Here is a 20,171-nt window from a genome sequence, read left to right as displayed (position 1 = left end):
TTCTATAGAAGTTAGCAAACCCCAGAAACTGTTGCAGCTTCTTTCTGTTCTCCGGAACTGGCCATGACGTGACTGCTGATACTTTGGCAGGATCCATTTGGATACTTCCCTCTGCCACTATGTACCCCAGGAAGGCCACTGTCTTGACGTGAAACTCACATTTCTCTGCCTTGGCGTAGAGGGAATTCTCCAGAAGACGATGAAGGACTTGCTGGACATGGCGGGTGTGTTCAGACAGGTTTCTGGAGTAGATTAAGATGTCATCCAGGTAAACGAAGACAAACTTGTTTAACATGTCCCGCAGTACATCATTCACTAGAGCCTGGAACACAGCAGGAGCATTGGTGAGGCCAAAAGGCATAACCAGATACTCGTAGTGGCCTGTTGGTGTATTGAATGCGGTCTTCCATTCATCTCCCTCCCGGATCCGCACCAGGTGGTAAGCGTTTCTGAGATCCAACTTGGTAAAAACAGTGGCTCCCTGGAGCAACTCAAAAGCAGAGGTGAGCAGAGGGAGAGGGTAACGGTTTTTCACTGTGATGTCGTTGAGTCCCCTGTAGTCGATGCAGGGGCGAAGAGATCCGTCCCTCTTCCCCACAAAGAAGAAGCCAGCACCAGCCGGAGATGAAGATGAACGGATCAATCCTGTGGACAGAGAGTCATTGATGTAGTCCTCCATGGACCTTCTTTCAGGAGCAGACAACGAATAAAGACGGCCCCTTGGAGGGGCTGTTCCAGGGAGGAGGTCGATGGCACAGTCGTACGGTCGGTGAGGGGGCAGAGATGTGGCTCTTGCTTTGTTAAACACTTCTCTGAGACCATGGTAGCATTCTGGGACATGGGAGAGGTCAGGGGCGGAGTTAGTAGGTACTGGCCGAGGGGGTAGTGCGGCAGCAAGCAGGCAGGTTCGGTGGCAGTCCTCTCCCCACTCCCTGATCACCCCGGTCACCCAGTCGAGCTGAGGGTTGTGCCGGGCGGAGCCATGGGTAACCCCGGATGAGGGGTTGGCCTGGAGAGGGAGCAGGTGAAACTGGATAGTCTCTTGATGGTTTCCGGACAGACCCATCAAGACCGGGGCCGTGACATGAGTGACCGATCCGAGTAAGTGTCCGTCCAGTGCCCGGGCAGGAATAGGAGGTGTCAAACGGAGGTTCTCCAGTCCCAGTTGGCGTGCCAGCTTGATGTCCATTATGTTGGCTTCGGCGCCAGAATCCACCAGAGCAGCCAGGGTGTGAGTAGAGTCAGAGAGGCGGAGGTGAACTTGCAGCAAGGGTTTGCGGTCCGAGTACTGGATGGTCATTGAGCTCAACCGGACTCCCCCTATGCCCGGTGAGCTTCGGCTTTTAAAGGGCAGGTTACCACACGATGTCCATCACCTCCACAATAGAGGCAGAGGTTTGAGGTGAAGCGGCGCTGGCGCTCTGCAGGAGTGAGAGAGGCTCGCCCAATCTCCATAGGCTCAGACTGATCAAGCTGACCTGGGTGAGTGGCAGTAGCTGACAGGAGCCCAGTCGGATCTCTCCGAATGCCGGTAGTTGGTGGACCTTGGCGCCCCCTCTCACGACGACGGGTCTGTATCCTTCTGTCGATCCGGACAGTCAGTGCGATGGCTTCATCAAGAGTGGAAGGCAGTTCATGGGAGACCAACTGCGTCCTTGATATAGTCAGCCAAGCTATGGAAGAACGCGTCCACCAACGATGGTGTGTTCCAAGAACTTCGTCTTGCCAGGGTTCGGAAGTCGATGGAATGGTCTGCGACTGTACGTCTGCCTTGTCGAATACTGAACAGTTCACGAGACGCCTCTGCGGTTGGTGAATCCAGGTCAAACACCTTCAGCATCTCCTCAGCAAACAGGTCGAAGGTTGCACATGCGGGGGTTTGACGTTCGAACTCTGCTGTTCCCCAGAGTCGAGCTCGGCCCGTCAGGTGAGTGATGGCATACCCGACCCTAGCCCCCTCCGTGGCGAAGGTCCTTGGCTGCAAGGAGAACTGAAGTCGGCAGCTAGTCAGGAATGGCCGGACCTGGGTAGAATCGCCGTTGAACCGCTCGGGGTTTCCAATCTTGGGTTCCGGGGCAGCGGCTGAAATGACCGGGGCAGGTAACTCGGAGGCAGGGCTGGTGGGCAGACTGGCTGGGGTAAGGTTGGTGAGGAGTTGGATGATCCTGGCGAGTTGTTGTTGCTGCTGCTGGGACTGCTGCTGGTGCTGCTGGAACTGCTGATGCTGTTGGTGGCCGACCTGAAGCAGAGAGGTGATGTCGCCGCTCATGCGACCTAGCTCTCTCTCAGTGTGTTCCAGGCGTAGCATGGCGGTGGGTTGCTCAGGTTCTTCGGTTTCCATGTCGGGGGAAGTGTGCGCTGAGTCCATGATGGTCAGATCGTACTGTCACGGTTCAGACAGACGACAAGAGGACCACAATTGCGTCACACCAGAAAGTTTATTAAAACTTAAGGGAAAAGGGAAGTAGGGAGTGAGTGAAGGCTCCAGGGGTTATCCCGTCCAATGTGCTGGGTCTGTGCCCCCCCCCAATGGCAGCGATGCGTCCGATGACGCCGGTGGTTGGTGGTCCAGAAGTCCTGGGGGGGGAGGAAACACAGACACAACGGGGCGGATGAAACAAGGCAGAAGTACAGTTCAAGGGAAATCCAAATACGTTGTAGCAAGGCAGAAGGCTGGTCAGAGTTACCGGGGTCGAAGAGTAGTCAGGAGTCGTAATGGCAGAGAGCAGGTCTGGTTTTCCTGGGGCAGAAGAGTATCCACGAATCAGGCAGGTCCGGGGTCACAAAACAAGGGTGAGCCAGAAGCGCGAGCACACAGGTTCCGGGTGTGAGCTTTGCAGACGATCTGACAAAGGAGAGCTGAAAGACGGGACTTTAAATACTGGGAGAGGTTAGTGGGTAATGCAGCGCAGCTGGCAGAGTAATTAGAGCCGAGCAGAGCAGGGACAGGTGGAGCTCGTTAGGCTGAGTAGAGAGAGAGAGATGAGCAGAGTGGAAGATAGTGGAAACACATTAAGGTGGTAACCCGGTGGAGTGAGAGGGCTCATGACAGGAGGGGGGTGGAGACAAGCACAAGACAGGTGAAACAGATCAGGGTGTGACAGAAATGGAACGCCTGTGTAAATGCAGCCTTAGAGCCAGAGCTGACCTTAGGCAGTATTGACTGCCCTGACACATGGTAGTAACATGTTTGTCCAAAGCATTAGAAAATACTCAAGTTATCCAATACTTGCTGTGAAGAGACAGAATCATTAGATCATTTGTTTTGGTTCTGTCCATTTGTAGCTTGTTTTTGGACACAGGTCCAGGAATGGCTAAAGGATTGCAATATTTACCTGGAGCTAACCTTGCAGATAGCATTACTGGGTGATCTGAAAAGTCATAGTCAATCGATCAATAATATATATATATAATAGAATTATTGTAAAATTGTGTCCATAAGGTGTAGATAGTAAGTATAGGCCGGAAGTAGAGGCCTGGGCATTGTTGTTCACTAATTTACTCCAAGTAGGGAAAGGATGGCGGGGTTGAAAAGTAATAAAGGGGAGTATATATATAAAAACATGGGGGATTGGAAGTGATGCAGACAATTACATTGATAGAAGATACAATCTATCTGCAATATTAAGCTGATCCATCCCCCAGAAAAAAAAATAAGATTTAAAAAAAGACTTGCAGGATTGTTTGGTTCTCCTGTTTCGTATCAAAGATAAAATGATCCATTCCACTATGACAGAACCAGTGGAAATCCAGGATAGCAGAGGCGGGCAGAGGCAGAACAACAGTCTGATACAGCAGCAGTCTTCCACTGAGATACAGTACATCCTTCCTCTGTCCCTAATCCCATCCCTCGACTATTTTATCTGACAGGTTTTCTATATCAGCCAATGTAAGGAACACACAAACTGCTAGCTTCATAGGCTATTCACAGCATGCCCATAACTATAATAAGGGGATTATTGTGTGTGTGAGAGAGAGAGAGAGAGAGAGAGAGAGAGAGAGAGAGAGAGAGAGAGAGAGAGAGAGAGAGAGAGAGAGAGAGAGAGAGAGAGAGAGAGAGAGAGAGAGAGAGAGAGAGAGAGAGATCTGGAAAGATGAGATGCATCAATGCCGAAGTAACCTAACCAGAGGGGGAACAATCCTCCTGCTTTCCTATTGGATGAGCCCCAAAATAGCTGAAAGCTGGAAAATTACAGTGGAAGGATTTGTCAGGGAAAGGAATAGCAAGGGAACCCAGAACAGGAACTAGGAACAGCAATGCATACAGCCTAATCTCTCGTGGAAAGATTCTGCTTGTAAACCTTGGTTCCATGTAGGGTTTTCCTATGGGGACAGCCGAAGAACCATTTAAGGTTCTAGATAACCATTTTTTTCCTAAGAGTGTAGTGTAGTTCTGGTGTTAGTTATTTTTGTCAATGGTTATTTGGAAAAATCACGATTTCGAAAGTGTTATCATCTTTTGAATTTAGGAAAGTATTTAACCCCTTATTTTTGGCACTAAACAGGGCTTATACTAAACTATATGGAATTGTTTTAAGAAGGTCATACCAAGGATAATTTTGCCATTTGATTTTGAATTTTAAGAGCCCTTGAAGTATTCAACATTTTTTTATTATAATAATAATTTGATGAAAATGTGTATTTGGCCTTACTGCTATTAGCCCATACAAACACATTGAATAACATATTCACTACATGGAACTACAGATATTCCCCCCAATAAATAATCTAAAGTTTGTTCTGAAGTGTCTATCCTAAATCTGAGAGATATCAAATAGATCAGGAAACGTGTTATTTTTTGGGACATGTATTTAACCCCTTATTTTTGTCACTAAACAGTCTCCATATACAGTGCCTTGCAAAAGTATGAATACCCCTTGGCGTTTTTCATATTTTGTTGCATTACAACCTGTAATTTAAATTGATTTTTATTTGGATTTCATGTAATGGACATACACAAAATTGTCCAAATTGGTGAAGTGAAATGAAAAAAATTACTTGTTTCAAAAAATTCTACAAAATAAATAACAGAAAAGTGGTGCGTTCATATATATTCACCCCCTTTGCTATGAAGCCCCTAAATAAGATCTGGTGCAACCAATTACCGTCAGAAGTCACATAATTAGTTAAATAGTCCACCTGTGTGCAATCTAAGTGTCACATGATCTCAGTATATATAGACCTGTTCTGAAAAGCTCCAGAGTCTGCAACACCACTAAGCAAGGGGCACCACCAAGCAAGTGGCACCATGAAGACCAAGGAGCTCTCCAAACAGGTCAGGGACAAAGTTGTGGAGAAGTACAGATCAGGTTTGTGTTATAAAAAAATATCTGAAACTTTGAACATCCCACGGAGCACCATTAAATCCATTATTAAAAAATTGAAAGAATATGGCACCACAACAAACCTGCCAAGAGAGGGCCGCCCACCAAAACTCATGGACCAGGCAAGGAGGGCATTAATCAGAGAGGCAACAAAGAGACCAAAGATAACCCTGAATGAGCTGCAAAGCTCCACAGCGGAGATTGGAGTATCTGTCCATAGAACCACTTTAAGACGTACACTCCACAGAGCTGGGCTTTACAGAAGAGTGGCCAGAAAAAAGACATTGAATAAAGAAAAAAATAAGTAAACACGTTTGGTGTTCGCCAAAAGCCATGTGGGAGACTCCCCAAAAATATGGAAGAAGGTACACTGGTCAGATGAGACAAAAATTGAGCTTTTTGGCCATCAAGGAAAAACGCTATGTCAGGCGCAAACCCAACACCTCTCATCACCCCGAGAACACCATCCCCACAGTGAAGCATGGTGGTGGCAGCATCATGCTGTGGGGATGTTTTTCATCAACAGGGACTGGGAAACTGGTCAGAATTGAAGGAATGATGGATGGCGCTAAATACAGGGAAATTATTGAGGGAAACCTGTTTCAGTCTTCTAGAGATTTGAGACTGGGACAGAGGTTCACCTTCCAGCAGGACAATGAGGGGAAACATTTAAATGTCTTGGAATGGCCTAGTCAAAGCCCAGACCTCAATCCAATTGAGAATCTGTGGTATGACTTAAAGAATGCTGTACACCAGCGGAACCCATCCAACTTGAAGGAGCTGGAGCAGTTTTGCCTTGAAGAATGGGCAAAAATCCCAGTGGCTAGATGTGCCAAGCTTATAGAGATATACCCCAAGAGACTTGCAGCTGTAATTGCTGCAAAAGGTGGCTCTACAAAGTATTTACTTTGTGGGGGGGTGAATAGTTATGCACGCTCAAGTTTTCTGTTTTTTGTTGTCTTATTTCTTGTTTGTTTCACGATACAAAATATTTTGCATCTTCATTTTGCATGTTGTGTAAATCAAATGATACAACCCACCCATTTTGTCTGTCATAGTTGCCGTGTACCTATGATGAAAATTACAGGCCTCTCTCATCTTTTTAAAGTGGGAGAACTTGCACAATTGGTGGCTGACTAAATACTTTTTCCCCCCACTGTAAGTATATACTGTATTACAGTAGGTGTACTATAATAGACAATTTCAACAGAATCGGTGGAATAAATACACCCCTGATCACACGCAAACACAGTTCACTTTCATAGAAGCCACATACAAACAGCATGATCACTTTGCTAGTTCCTTCCTTCTCGCATCTACGCGCTCCTCCTCTCACCTTTTCCCTTTGATTGTGGGCTTCAGTGCACAACACATCAGCTGTTTGTGACCAGGTGAAAAAACCTTTCCAAGCCAAACCTTCATATCATAACCACTACACACAGCCTACATAGTTGTCACCATATTAGCTAACGTCAGTCAACATAGCTACTAGAACTAATGCGTTAGTAAACCCGCTACAATCATGCAGTACAGTGTACAGTTAGCAAGCAGTTTAGCAGTTACACCAGCAGGCCCCGGTGGCAATAAATTAATAAAACCAAATGCTTACCTTGACTTGGAAAAGTTTCAGTGTTGGATAGCCATAGCCAGCTAGCTTACATAGCATCCCTCTCTGTTTGAGCCGGGTGTTTGAGTAGGCTAAACTAGCTAGCAGCATTCGCTAGCAACGTGAAAGTAAAAAATATATATAAATATATAGCTCTCTCTCGCTCTCTCCCTCTCTTGCTTCTTCTTCATTTTTAAATAAATATATTTGTTTAAAACTGTTCAACTATTGTCTCTATTCTCTGAGTCAACTATTCACCACATTTTATGCACTGCAGTGCTAGCTAGCTGTAGCTTATGCTTTCAGTACTAGATTCATTCTCTGATCCTTTGATTGGGTGGACAACATGTCAGTTCGTGCTGCAAGAGCTCTGATAGGTTGGAGGACGTCCTCCAGAAGTTGTCATAATTACTGTGTAAGTCTATTGAAGGGGGTGAGAACCATGAGTCACTTAAGTTTGGTATTGAAGTCAATGTACCCAGAGGAGGACGGAAACTAGCTGTCCTCCGGCTACACCATGGTGCTAACCTAGAGTGCTATTGAGGCTACTGTAGACCTTCATTGCAAAACAGTGTGTTTTAATCAATGATTTGGTGACATGTGAATATATTTAGTATAGTTATATCTAAAAAGTATAACTTTTTAAAAGTTTCACTATTTTTATTTTTATGAAATTCACTGAGGAGGATGGTCTTCCCCTTCCTCCTCTGAGGAGCCTCCACTGGTGGTGTGTGTGTGTGTGTGTGTGTGTGTGTGTGTGTGAGAGAGAGAGAGAGAGAGAGAGAGAGACAGATTTATGAAAATAGTATAGGTGGAGGAGGGAGGATGAGGGGCAGCATGTAATTCCATATGGAAAACAAGATAAAGACACTGAAGCATTGCAATTTGAACAAACTCTATATTTTTTGTCATTTAGCAGACGCTCTTATCCAGAGCGACTTACAGTTAAAATAAGAATATAATGCCATTTAGCAGACGCTTTTATCCAAAGTGACTTACAGTCATGCATGCATACATTTTTGTGTATGGGTGGTCCCGGGGCTCGAACCCACTACCTTGGCGTTTAAAGCGCCGTGCTCTACCAGTTGAGCTACAGAGGACCACAGTTATGCACTCACCAGTTGCACTCACCAGTTAGTGAGTGCATACATTTTTCATACTGGCCCCCAGTGGGAAACAAACCCACAACCCTGGTGTTGCAAACGCCATGCTCTACCAACTGAGCTACATGGGGCCATAGTCAAATAATCATAATTTTACTCTGAATAATTAATTAATTGGAATCAAAACAAATGAGGTTATCGTTGTTAGAGTAACAATCATAACAAAGGTGTTGAGAAATGTACTGAATATGTTAGTGGAATCAAAACAAATGAGGTGATCTTTGTTAGAGTAACAATCATAACAAAGGTGTTGAGAAATGTACTGAATATGTTAGTGTAAAGACGTCTGTTCTTTTTTACTATGTGCGCTGTCTCTTTAAAATTACCCATGATCCTGTTAGAGTTTTGCTCTGGATTTAGGAAGTAATGTTAGTATTACAACTCTTACAATGTTATTTGTGAGTAAGTCTTTGCAATAAATGCTCAATGTTGAAAAAGGGGATCCTATGATCCTAAGAATCCTACTTCGATAGTTATACACCGTCACTTAAACATGTGTTTCCACTTCAACCTTCATAAAGCTTTTTGTCGCCATGTTAAATACGGGCATTCAGAAGGCTTGTTGACTAGGCTACTAGCTGAGAACGAAGTTTCTCCATTCTAGCCTAGGGGAAAGTCCCCAGACACATGGCAGAAAGTGCCCTGCGGTGGGTCGCAGTTACTCGGCTTGTGCGTTACCATCTGTAGCTGAGATGTTCCATGGAACGGAGCTTGGTACTCACGAGTGTACTTTGTCAGTGCGATAGATATGCAAGTAATACTAGCGCATTAACAGAACGGGGCTCATTCTCAGAATGCACTTTTATGAAAATATACCATGGGTGAAAACATTCTTATGTGGGCAGCTCGGATGTAGCAAAACAGAAATGAGCAGCAAGCAAGCACAAGCCATTAGCACTTTATCTATGTGAATGCATATGTTAGAGTGCCATCTAGAGGAGATAAGTAAAAGACACACAGCTTGTATATGCTGATGACTCAGAATATGACAGCCAGAGTTTCAACGTCATATTCAATCATCACATGTATCCAGATATTATTAGCGCTTAAAATGTTTGGTTACCTCCATATTATTATCCCTTGTAGTCATTAGTTAGGCCTAATGCTGGTCAAAGAGTAAGAAGGAAGGATTGTACCCCAAGGGAAATACAGTAGCTCTCTGTATGTATTTGGACAGTGACATTCAAGATTGCTTTTTGGGGCTTTATACTCCATCAAATAAATGTTGATCCACTCTATTTGACTCATTCTATTTTCCCCAGTCATCTTTCAGCATGGGAGACAGACAAAGACATTGGACTTCCCTGTCATGGCCACTAGATGGAGTGCTGGAGCTTTTGCATCCTTTGTCCATGTGTCACGCTCACGTCAAAGTACATAGTATTCAATACATAATACACACACACACACACACACACACACACACACACACACACACACACACACACACACACACACACACACACACACACACACAGACACACACACACACACACTCCAAAATCTGACAATGACCTAGTTCCACCCTCTCTGAGCTGAGCTCTCTATCTCTCCCATCATTCATCATAAGGGGGCGTAGGCTAGGTAGCAACATCACCATCACCACATCAGGCACCACGCTAGGTCTGCTGCCTCATCTCCTGCACTACAGTAGCACACTGGCGAGAGGGAGAGAAAGGGGATGAGAGATAGAGGGAGAGCGAGAGCGCCAGAGAGAGCCAGAGTGTATGACAGAGAGAGAGCGTGACAGTAAAAGAGGGAGGTAGAGATTAGAGGAGAGAGACAGAGGGAGGGTGTGTGTGAGAAAGACAGAGAGAGAGAGATAGAGAGACAGAGAGAGAGAGAGCTTAGGGAGGAGGAAGAGAGCAAAAAGAAAGGAAGGAAAAGGAGAGAAGGGGGCTAAAGAAAGACAGGATGGCAGAGCCAGAGCTGAAATCACGGAGCAGCCTGGAGAGTTTGAAGAAGGCAGCCGAGGGCCAGGAGAAGATGGAGGGTAGGTACACCGCTACAGCATAGCACACACACACACACACACACACACACACACACACACACACACACACACACACACGCTGTAGCCCAGCATAGACACCACATGGTGCAGGGTTGCATCAGTCACTCATACGCTGCTGCATGATCTGGTGCAGCAATGTATGCATGCATTTATGGATGTATATGTATTTGGTCATGCACAGCTATCAGGCTATTACTCAGTGAGGTGGTATGGGGGTTAGCTAGGGTTTTCTAATGTAATGTGATTTCTTGCAGGGCTACTGAAAGGTTGCGAGTGGGGATATGTTTTGACTTGTGTGGTTAGGAGATGTATCTGTGTCTGAAGGGCCTATTACAGCCTATTACAGCAATGTAAACACAAGAACACGCTTATATACCCCCACCCCAACCATGCTGCTTGCATCCTCCTACTTTCCCTTTATGGCATAGCTTATAAAATTCTTCCTCATATGTCTATTTACAATACAGGGGTATGTAAAGTCCATGTGCTACTCAACTCCTGAACTATCATTGAGAGGAGAGTGCCAACAATCCCTTCTCATGAACTCTCCCCTGTCCCCCCTTCTTCCCCAACCTGTCCCCCCTCCTGCCCCACCCTGTTCCCCCTCCTGCAGCTGAGGCGGTTCCGGACAACCCAGACAAGCCTCCTTCGCCGGACAAGCCTCCATCCCAATCCACCATTACCGACTCCAACGCCGTGGCAGCCACCACCCCTACTGCCGATTCCTCCTCCCCAGCTAAGGCAGCAGGCGGCAAGATCGAGCTGAAGCGCAGCATCACGCTCTTCAACGGCGTGGGCATGATCATCGGCACCATCATCGGCTCGGGCATCTTCATTACGCCCACAGGGGTGGTAAAGGAGGCTGGCTCGGCCGGCCTGTCGCTGGTGGTATGGGCTGTGTGTGGTGTGGTGTCCACCATGGGCGCCCTGTGCTACGCCGAGCTGGGCACCACCATCACCAAGTCGGGTGGAGACTACACCTACATCCTGGAGGTACGTGTGTGTGGGGGTGGGGGTTGTGTGTGTGTGTGTGTGTGTATGCATGTTTGTGTGTGTGTGCTTGTCTGTGATGTGTGCTACTGTATCTGGAGCGGTTAAGAAATGAGCTGAAGCCAAATCTCTGTTGTTCGCAAATGGATTAATAAAGTTGTACTGTATTGTATTGTAGGTGTACGGCGAGCTGGCCGCCTTCCTCAAGCTGTGGGTGGAGATGCTGATCATCAGGCCGTCCTCCCAGTACGTGGTGTCGCTGGTGTTCGCCACCTACCTGCTCAAGCCCCTCTACCCAAACTGCAGTGTGCCCGACAGTGCCTCCAAGCTCATCGCTTGCCTCTGCCTCAGTGAGTATAACCAGCACCACCACCCGAATCGGGTGGCCTGTACATTGCAGAGATAATACTTTTTTACATATAGTGAACTATATACAAATACTGACGCAAACTGTAACACACGTTGACCAAACAGGTCTTTCTCAGCCAGCTGCTGAAGTAAATATTCATTACAGCTACATCTTCATTTCAGGATTATTGCTGCAATACACAGCCCTCCTTTTCGTCTTATTTTGGAATCTCCCTGCCGTTAAGGGACCTTTTTCCCCCACTGATCTTCTCTCACTTTTATATTTTTCTAAAATAACAAATGACATCAATAAAATAAAATAAATAAAAACATATACAATTATGTTCTCCTTTGCGCTTCCCTCTCTCAGCATCATTGACCTTTGTGAACTGCATCAGCGTGCGGGCTGCCACCAAGGTCCAGGACTTGTTCACTGCGTCAAAGCTCCTGGCCCTGATCATAATAATCGTTTTCGGTTTCATTCAGATCGGTACAGGTAAGGAAAACACCCAGTTCATGCATATACTGGTGTCTGTGTGGGTACATCTGACACGCGTTTGACACACTCTCCTCCTGTCTATAGGTTAGTGCTCGTTAAAGGTATTTTGCCACGGCTTAGCTAGTTATGTGTATTATTCTGGGTTTTCACCAACAATGTCTTTATAAATTACCAAATTGAAGCTGAAAAAGATTTTGATATTAGTATTTTATTATGTTCATAGGCCTATCTGTTATAAAGGTACACTATCTGCACCCACCTCATGAATTCATAGAAAAATAGCTTTGTATGTAAAGACAACCCACCCATCCGAGAGATATAATGTGCAGCCATCTTTTTCTTCGCACTACATCTGGTCGTGCTGCATGCAGGGTTGCCATGGAAACTAGTTGGCGAGCTTGTCGTGCTGAAGTCTAGAGAGGAAGACAGGGGGAAATAGGAAAGCACTGCCTTCTGAAACTAAGAGGGGTCTGTTTTTTCAGGTTCCTCTCTCTAGCATCTTCTACCTCTTATGTAGATTCTAAAGTTGAAGAGAAAGACAGAGGGAAAATATCATTCATGATTCTTTTTTAAACTTGGGAGTAGGAGAGACATGACCAGAATGTGTCAAGTAGATTATCTTGTTAAAAATGAATAGAAAAAAAAGTTTTACCAAATCTTGATTAGATTTCCATTTTGCAGTGTTGTAACACACTTTTCATCTTATTGTAACAGTGCTTTTGATGTAGGATGACCAAGAATATCCACAACTCATAAGAGTCTCATTGTTTGCCACTAGAGATGATGTTAATTTATTCCAACATGGACAACAAGGACCAAACGCTTCATTGGCCTTCCTGCTTGTTCAGAGACAAGAGAGAGTGATTATTGTGTGTGAGAGAGAGGGAGGGAGAGAGAGAGAGAGTGAGAGAGAGAGAGAGGAAAACATATGTACAGTATACAAAGCAGCTTCTCTGAGTTGATATAACAGATAGACCATGCTATGCTCCCAATCTATTCCAAGTAATGGATGCGTTGTCATTTACACCTGAAAAGAAGAGGTAGACAACACAGTGGAGTAGAAAACAACCTTTTTCTTTTTCACAAAATAAAGTAAATCCTGACAGCATCTTCACTTTCTGATGAAGGCCTCTATAGTAGGCTTAACCCTCCCGTTGTCCTAGGGTCAAAATGACCCGCCACTGTGTTGAACCAACTTTATTTAAAAAAATTATTTTGGGGATCATTTGTGAGAAGGAGGCAGTGAGACTAAAGAAAGTATCACTGCCTCCTTCTCACAAATGATCCAAAAATATAAAAATTAAATAAAGTTGGTTCAACACAGTGGCGGGTCATTTTGACCCTAGGACAACGGGAGGGTTAACACTGGACTGGATATTGTGTGAATAATTGAGTAGATAGACGTTTCTTATCATCGAAAAGGTCTCCCTCCTCATTTTGAAATGTCAACTCCCAAACATTATTATGTTCTCAGCGCATCAATGGCAGACGGACTAACCCAGGGTTAGGTGTTTGGAGGGTGCAGCCTGTGTCAAAGAAAATATATTTTTGTTCATTTATTTTTCAAAATGTCATGTCTATCAGTCAAACATAGTCACACATACACTCTTAGAAGAAAATGTGCAATCTGGAACCTAAAAGGGTTCTTCTGCTGTTCCCATAGGAGAACCATTTGAATAACCCTTTTTGGTTCCATGTAGAACCCTTTTGATTCCAGGTAGAACCCTTTTGGGTTTTGGGTTCCATGTAGAACCCTAGTTTCCACAGAGGGTCCTACCTGGAACCCAAAAGGGACAGCCGAAGAACCCTTTTGGAACACTTTTTTCTAAGAGTGTAGCAGGCGTGCAACGGCAAAATATATTGGGCCAAATCACTGCAATAATTGTGATTTAATATGACTTCATATTTAAAGTTGACATTCTTTGTGTGCGTGTGTATCTACCATATTCCACGCAGCAAACATTCATGTATATGATATACTGTACTGTTGATATTCTCAGTCCCTATTGCCAAGCAGTGATATCAATGCTGCTCTCTTGTCTGTGTCTAAACAGGTGATGTGCCATACCTGACACCAGAACTGGCATTTGAAGGCAGCAAATGGGGAGTCGACAACATTGTGTTGGCTCTATACAGTGGACTCTTTGCTTTTGGTGGCTGGTAAGGCCTTTGCAACACCACGTAGGGCGTGTTTACACCCGGGTTGTATTAGGTTACAACATAGTAACATTTTTCAAAATGTTATGCAATGGAAATCGTAAACAAGCGCTTCTTATTGGACAATTTTAGATAGTTTGCTTCTGTTTTCTTCTGTTTTGTGCCCAGTGAATATGACCCTGGTTTTATCATCTGACTTTTGTTAACCAATAAAGATGATCTTATCATAGGATGCTTCTTATATACTATGGATATAATTCCAGTTGTGTAGACTATAGAAGGTTGATGCTATGCTACTAATCTGATCTAATAATCTAATCTAATATTATACTTTATATAATGTTGTTATACTGTATAACGCATCATGTTCTGTTTCCTCTCCTTTAGGAATTACCTGAATTACGTGACAGAGGAAATGATCAATCCAGAGAGGTGACTTCCCACTGGGCACAGACGTCAATTCTCAACGTCTATTCCACGTTCATTTAACGTAATTTCATTGAAATGACGTGGAAACAACGTTGACTCAACCAGTGTGTGCTCAGTGGGTTATGTGTTATCAAGGTTTTATTGAGGATTGTACAGAGTTACCACAACTAAATATGTCTATCACTATGTGTATGATTCTCCTCTAACATTCTGATTGTGCTTAATTGCACTCGATTGACTGCATGGAGGTGTTTTTCAATGTGATAATGACAGATCGTGACATTTCAGATAGCAAGAAATTCACAGTACTAGTAATCGAATATACAATATTTATCAAATATCCCACTCATATAATGTAATAATAGAATAATAAGTATTGAATACGGTTATGAAATTGCATAAAATGAAATACAAATACAGTACTAGATCAAATCCCACAGCTGACTCTGATAACCTCATATTGGATTGGCTGACACATTATCTGTCATTACTGACCTTTGACCTTTATTCCAGAAACTTGCCACTGTCCATCATAATTTCCATGCCCATTGTGACCGTGGTGTACGTACTGACCAACCTGGCCTACTTCACCACTATCCCCCCGAGTGTGATGGTCGAGTCCGAGGCAGTAGCTGTGGTAAGGATGGCTTTATTCAAAGATAATGTTTGGGAGCAGGAAAACAGTGCGCTGATATTCCCTTTTTCATTCATAATGTTCCTGTCATTTATTTTGCTAACAAAAATAGCAAAAAATAAAGAGGTTGAATGTGAATGGGAGTATTGAATGGTAGTGCTTTCCTATTGCAGATCTTTGGGGAGTACCATCTTGGTGTGATGTCCTGGCTCATCCCAGTCTTTGTGGGCCTGTCCTGCTTCGGAGCGGTCAATGGAAGCCTGTTCACCTCGGCACGGTCTGTATCTGATCAACACACAGATAACTCGGCATAGAGTGTGTGTAGATCTGTGTGTGGTTGTGTGTGTTTAATCCAGTCATTTGATACTTTAATTAAAGCCTGGAGATTGTATCAAAATGCTCAATCATGAGGGTTCACCTGTCTCTCTCATAGGCTGTTTTATGCTGGCGCTCGAGAGGGTCAGCTCCCTGCTGCACTGGGATTGGTCCACACTGACCTCTTCACCCCAGTGCCCTCCCTCATTTTCACAGTGAGTACTACCATTGTTCTCTAAATTGGTTTAAAATGTAAGGCCATCCTTGTTCAGACAGATTTTGAGATCCAATTTGAGAACCCACAATTGGGCAAGGCTAAAATCCAAGTCATCAACTCAAGTCAATCTGGCACAGATTATTAGATGGTAAATACATCCCAAAATCTTCCATAGCAACTGAATAGCAGTTATTCCCATCGCAATACCTAAAAAGTGTAATGGTAATGTTTTACAGAAAAAATTGCTAATTTATAGTCAACGTACATATGCAACGCAAGAATGCAATTAGCTACCCCAAAAGTTAGACTATAGATTAGGTTTAATACATGAGCCAAACGTCTCCCTGCAGTGTTTTCTGTCCATGCTGTATGCGTTGTCCAAGGACATCTTCTCGGTCATCAACCTGTTCAGCTTCTTCACCTGGCTGTGTGTGGGCATGGCCATCGCCGGCCTGCTGTGGCTCCGCTGGACCAAGCCAGAGCTACGGAGACCCATCAAGGTACAGTTACTGTAATAAGCCCTGTTTGAATACTCTTCAAATGCATCCTTCCTTCATCCCTTCCTTGAATTAATCACTGATCTGATATGGCTGGATTGGTGTACACCAGATGTCCTATGCATTGCTTTCACCAGTTACTGTATGTCATGTCAGATCAGTGATTACTTTAAGGAAGTGAGGAAGGATGGATGCATTTTAAGATGATAAAACAGGGCCTAGGTCTTAGGGCCCTACTTAAAGAAACACTATGCAGAAATCGGACCGCCATTTCCTGGTTGCTAAAATACGAATAGTTTGCTTAATTTTAGTTTATTTTAGTTTATGTGACAAGGGAATCATTGTAGAATCTAAACCACTGTGAAATATATTTTCCATAACAAAAAACACTGTATTTTCAGCAGTTTGAAGCTGGTGGACAAAACTGAAAGTAAAAGACTCAAAAACAAAACTTAAGAGCGGGGAGCATTGAAATAGCACACATAGAACAGATCCACTGCTTTTTAGACTTGCTTTCAATGAGAATGACAGATCTATAACACACATTTCTATGTGATTTTAGTCGGGTCACCCTAAAAGTTACAATTAAAATGAGTGACCGGAGAAAGTCAAAAATAATGTTTTCCATGCAATGCGAGATAGCACGATCGAAGTGATACGAAGCCAAGTTTCTTTTAGTTCCATCCTGTAACTGTTGGGTTTGTGTACATTAATCTAATTTTTCCTGGTAGATTTGGTTGGTGGTGCCTGTGGTGTTTGTGCTGGGCTGTGTCTTTATGATCGTGGTGTCCTTCTGGGCAGCTCCCTTTGAGTGCCTGATAGGCAGCGGGATTATCCTCACTGGTATCCCCGCCTATCTCCTGGGGTACAAGTGGAAGAAGCCCCACGTTGTAAAGAAGATCCTAGGTGAGCTGGTCATGCGGTCCTGCGGTTTCTCTGATATCTGTTACTGGCATAGTTCAAACACGGGTAGCACAACTCATGTATGTGGAGGCAAACTCATAAATCACAACTCATGTATCACAACTGATATGTCAAATGTGTCATTATACATCAATTGCTTGAGTGTGAACTAGGTCTATATGTAATGTACTATGTTGTCAAGGTTGGAGATACATTGGTGACTGGTTATTTTATACTACCATTAACAACCATTTCTGTTTTTGCACATAGCAAACAGTTTTGTGTCTAAGGTTAACATCTAGTTAAATCGATTTCTAACCAATTTACTACCTTTTTACTCAGATAAAACCTTTCCATCTTTAACCCCCAAATTAAATTAAATAAAAAGCAAAGAGGTTTAAAGGAAGAAAAAACATACATAATAAATATAAATTTTAATCGTTACACATGTGCTTCTAAAAATGGTGCAAACTTTTCACTAGTGCAAATTAAATGTGTCCTTCAGTGTTAAAGACCACCAAAAAAGGACTCATGTGAAATGGGTGTTTTCTTTCCTCAGAGATCTTTACTCTGTTCTGCCAGAAGATTTTTATGTCTGTTCCAGAAGAGCGTGAAGAGAAGGAATCAGCCGAAGTAGCTGAAGAAGTCGAAACAACAAAGGACGACTGAGTCAATCTTTCAGTTGGAACATTACATGTTTACACTCATTATTGCTTTTGTGATAGAGTTCCATGACTCTTGGTAAAGTAGGGTTTATGTGAATGTATGCTTCGGTGAACATATTTTGTATTGTACATGCATTTTCATACTGCGTTCATCCCTTTGTACTCTCTCCAGCAATTCAATTCCAGTTTTTCCACTTTCCAGTCATATAGAGTACTTCAAACATTCTCACATTTTACCTTACCAAACCTTTTTTATTTGTACCTATTTTGTACTTCAGTATTCAAAAAGACCTGAATTAAGCTAACAAAAAGAGGAGTTAGGAAACAGACAAAATCATTTTGATCAAGTTTTGGTATGTTCCCCAGACAATCATCCAAATCCAACTATATATTTAACTTTTGAATTATATTTTTATTAACCCCCACTTTAACTGAAGGTATGTCTTCAACTCAGTGTATTTGAAGGAACTATCTAGTGCTCACTTAATGTGATTGAACAATGAGAAACCCATGAATTGATTCAGGTAACTCATACAGCACATTCTGTAACCTTGCTTTTGGAGTGTAATGTCCCTTTAACATTATTGCAATTATGTTAACAATTTACAGTTTTAACATTATTTATTTGTGCACTGTATTGCTACAAGCAGTTTTACATGTGATGTTTGGAACACATAGTCATTTCCCATAGTCAAATTCACTTTGAAACATTTTCAAATTGATTCAACAGAGCAATATTTGAAGCACATTTGTGGATTTCTATCGTGTTGTGTTCTGATGTGTTGCCTTAAGATTGTTGTTACACAGGTCAGTTGCTTGTATTGATACTCAATGCCCTGTTACCTCTCAGTTCCTATGTCAAACCATGCCTTCATGATATTGTTGTAAACATTGTTTTATGTTATTCGATACAAGCAGTTGTGAATATGGTATCAAACCAGTCAACCATTTTGCTGTGTCTCAACTTTCTACCAGATACCATACATTTTTACCCATTGTGTTCGGTGAAGACATTTGTATCAATGTTTTGTATTATTTGTACTCATTAGATACCATGCCAGAAGTCTGATGTCGACATTCAGCCAATATGACTATTTCGCTCCTGATGTATACTTTTGTCATGTCAGACCAGAATGACTGTTGTGAGCATCATAAGTGGATATTGGAGGGTCTTTTCTCTTTTGAAGGAGCGATTACTGTAAGTGCAGATCTAAGATCAGATTTCCTTACCCCAGTCCAAACCTTCTCTCACCCCAAGCCAGACCAGTTCAAGCCAAAAAAAAAAAAAAGAAAAGAAAAAAAGACCTAAATGAAATTCTGAAGGGCCTTTAGCACTAAATGTTAGCACAAACATGTACATGTTACTGAATTTGGGACACGATGAAGTATAGAATGTTAACTGCTCCTATTATTATAAAATATAATTTCCCCCCATTTAATTATCGAGTGGCTAGGAAAGTAGGGGCAATAGGTCAAGAGCACAATAAGTCACTGGAGTTACAGAAAGTACAAACTGTGAAGAAGCTCGACAGGCACAGAGGGAATAGAGTTTACAGGAATAGGATACAGGAAGAGTTTACAGATAGTAAATAAGGAAGTATAAGGAATAGGGAAGTTTAAATAGATTACTGATATCTGTATCTTGTAAGAGTATATTCATGATTGCCAGAATGAGGGAGAAACTCCTGGGGCACCTTCATATATTTGTGGCCCAAAATGTTTCGCACAACATAGTTCAGGTGTGTACAAAGTCTTGCGTATTATGTACTGTAAAGTATTTGATTGTATTTAATGTTATGGTAAAATACTTATGTTATTTGAATTGGAAGAAACAATTGTATCGCTGTCAGCTATTGTAACTTAAATGTCAGTGACCATGGCGGGTACATCTACCATTAAACTATTTTTGTTCGAAAAGGTCTGTGTCTTTGTGGTGAAATGAAGAAACACATTTTCTTTCATACATTTAAAGATTTTATTCACTGGCGTAGCACACACCCCGCAGGGGGACCCAGAAGTCCCCCCACCCCCCCCGCTGGAAATAAGCGCAAGCTAAAGCATGATGGTGCAATGCATCAGACTCTTGATTATACAATGTGTCAACATCTTCATTGCATCTGTCTACTTCAAATAAATAAGGATTTGTATTCTTATGCACCACTTCCATGGGAAACAAAGTCAGCTACTGCAAAGCTCAGTAGCCACTGGATGGATACAGACAACAACCCATTATCTGAGCATAAGGGAACCCACCAAATTATGAAGAAGCATGGCAAAACTAGATAACAACAAGATAACATTTCCAAAGAAGAACATTGGCTATATGAGGATCTCATAATACAACCATGCAATGTGCTCTGTTTTGCCATTGTCTCTGTGATGATTTCCGAAGCTAGTATCAAAGGCATGG

At 43.1% G+C, this 20,171-nt stretch overlaps 1 protein-coding gene across 1 annotated transcript; it reads left to right on the top strand.

The window, feature by feature from the left end:
• Window positions 1–9,926: 9,926 nt before the first annotated feature.
• LOC121538279 (large neutral amino acids transporter small subunit 1-like) lies at window positions 9,927–19,336 on the top strand. The gene is made up of 12 exons (XM_041846148.2): window positions 9,927–10,086; window positions 10,721–11,100; window positions 11,276–11,447; window positions 11,816–11,941; window positions 13,999–14,104; window positions 14,489–14,533; window positions 15,044–15,167; window positions 15,338–15,441; window positions 15,598–15,694; window positions 16,047–16,196; window positions 16,925–17,099; window positions 17,656–19,336. Exons 1-12 carry the CDS (start codon window positions 10,008–10,010, stop codon window positions 17,763–17,765), a joined length of 1,668 nt encoding a protein of 555 aa, XP_041702082.1. The 5' UTR covers window positions 9,927–10,007; the 3' UTR covers window positions 17,766–19,336.
• Window positions 19,337–20,171: the final 835 nt, after the last annotated feature.

The sequence above is a fragment of the Coregonus clupeaformis genome, chromosome 24, assembly GCF_020615455.1.
Source record: "Coregonus clupeaformis isolate EN_2021a chromosome 24, ASM2061545v1, whole genome shotgun sequence".
NCBI lineage: Eukaryota > Metazoa > Chordata > Actinopteri > Salmoniformes > Salmonidae > Coregonus > Coregonus clupeaformis.
This window is presented reverse-complemented; position numbering and strand designations above follow the sequence as displayed.

Bases quoted from the DNA above. Each gene is read 5' to 3' on its own strand.
- LOC121538279 (XM_041846148.2), top strand. From the start codon at position 10,008: ATGGCAGAGCCAGAGCTGAAATCACGGAGCAGCCTGGAGAGTTTGAAG. The intron at 11,448-11,815 runs GTGAGTATAACC...TCCCTCTCTCAG, and splicing joins CATCGCTTGCCTCTGCCTCA to CATCATTGACCTTTGTGAAC. The intron at 17,100-17,655 runs GTGAGCTGGTCA...TTCTTTCCTCAG, and splicing joins CGTTGTAAAGAAGATCCTAG to AGATCTTTACTCTGTTCTGC.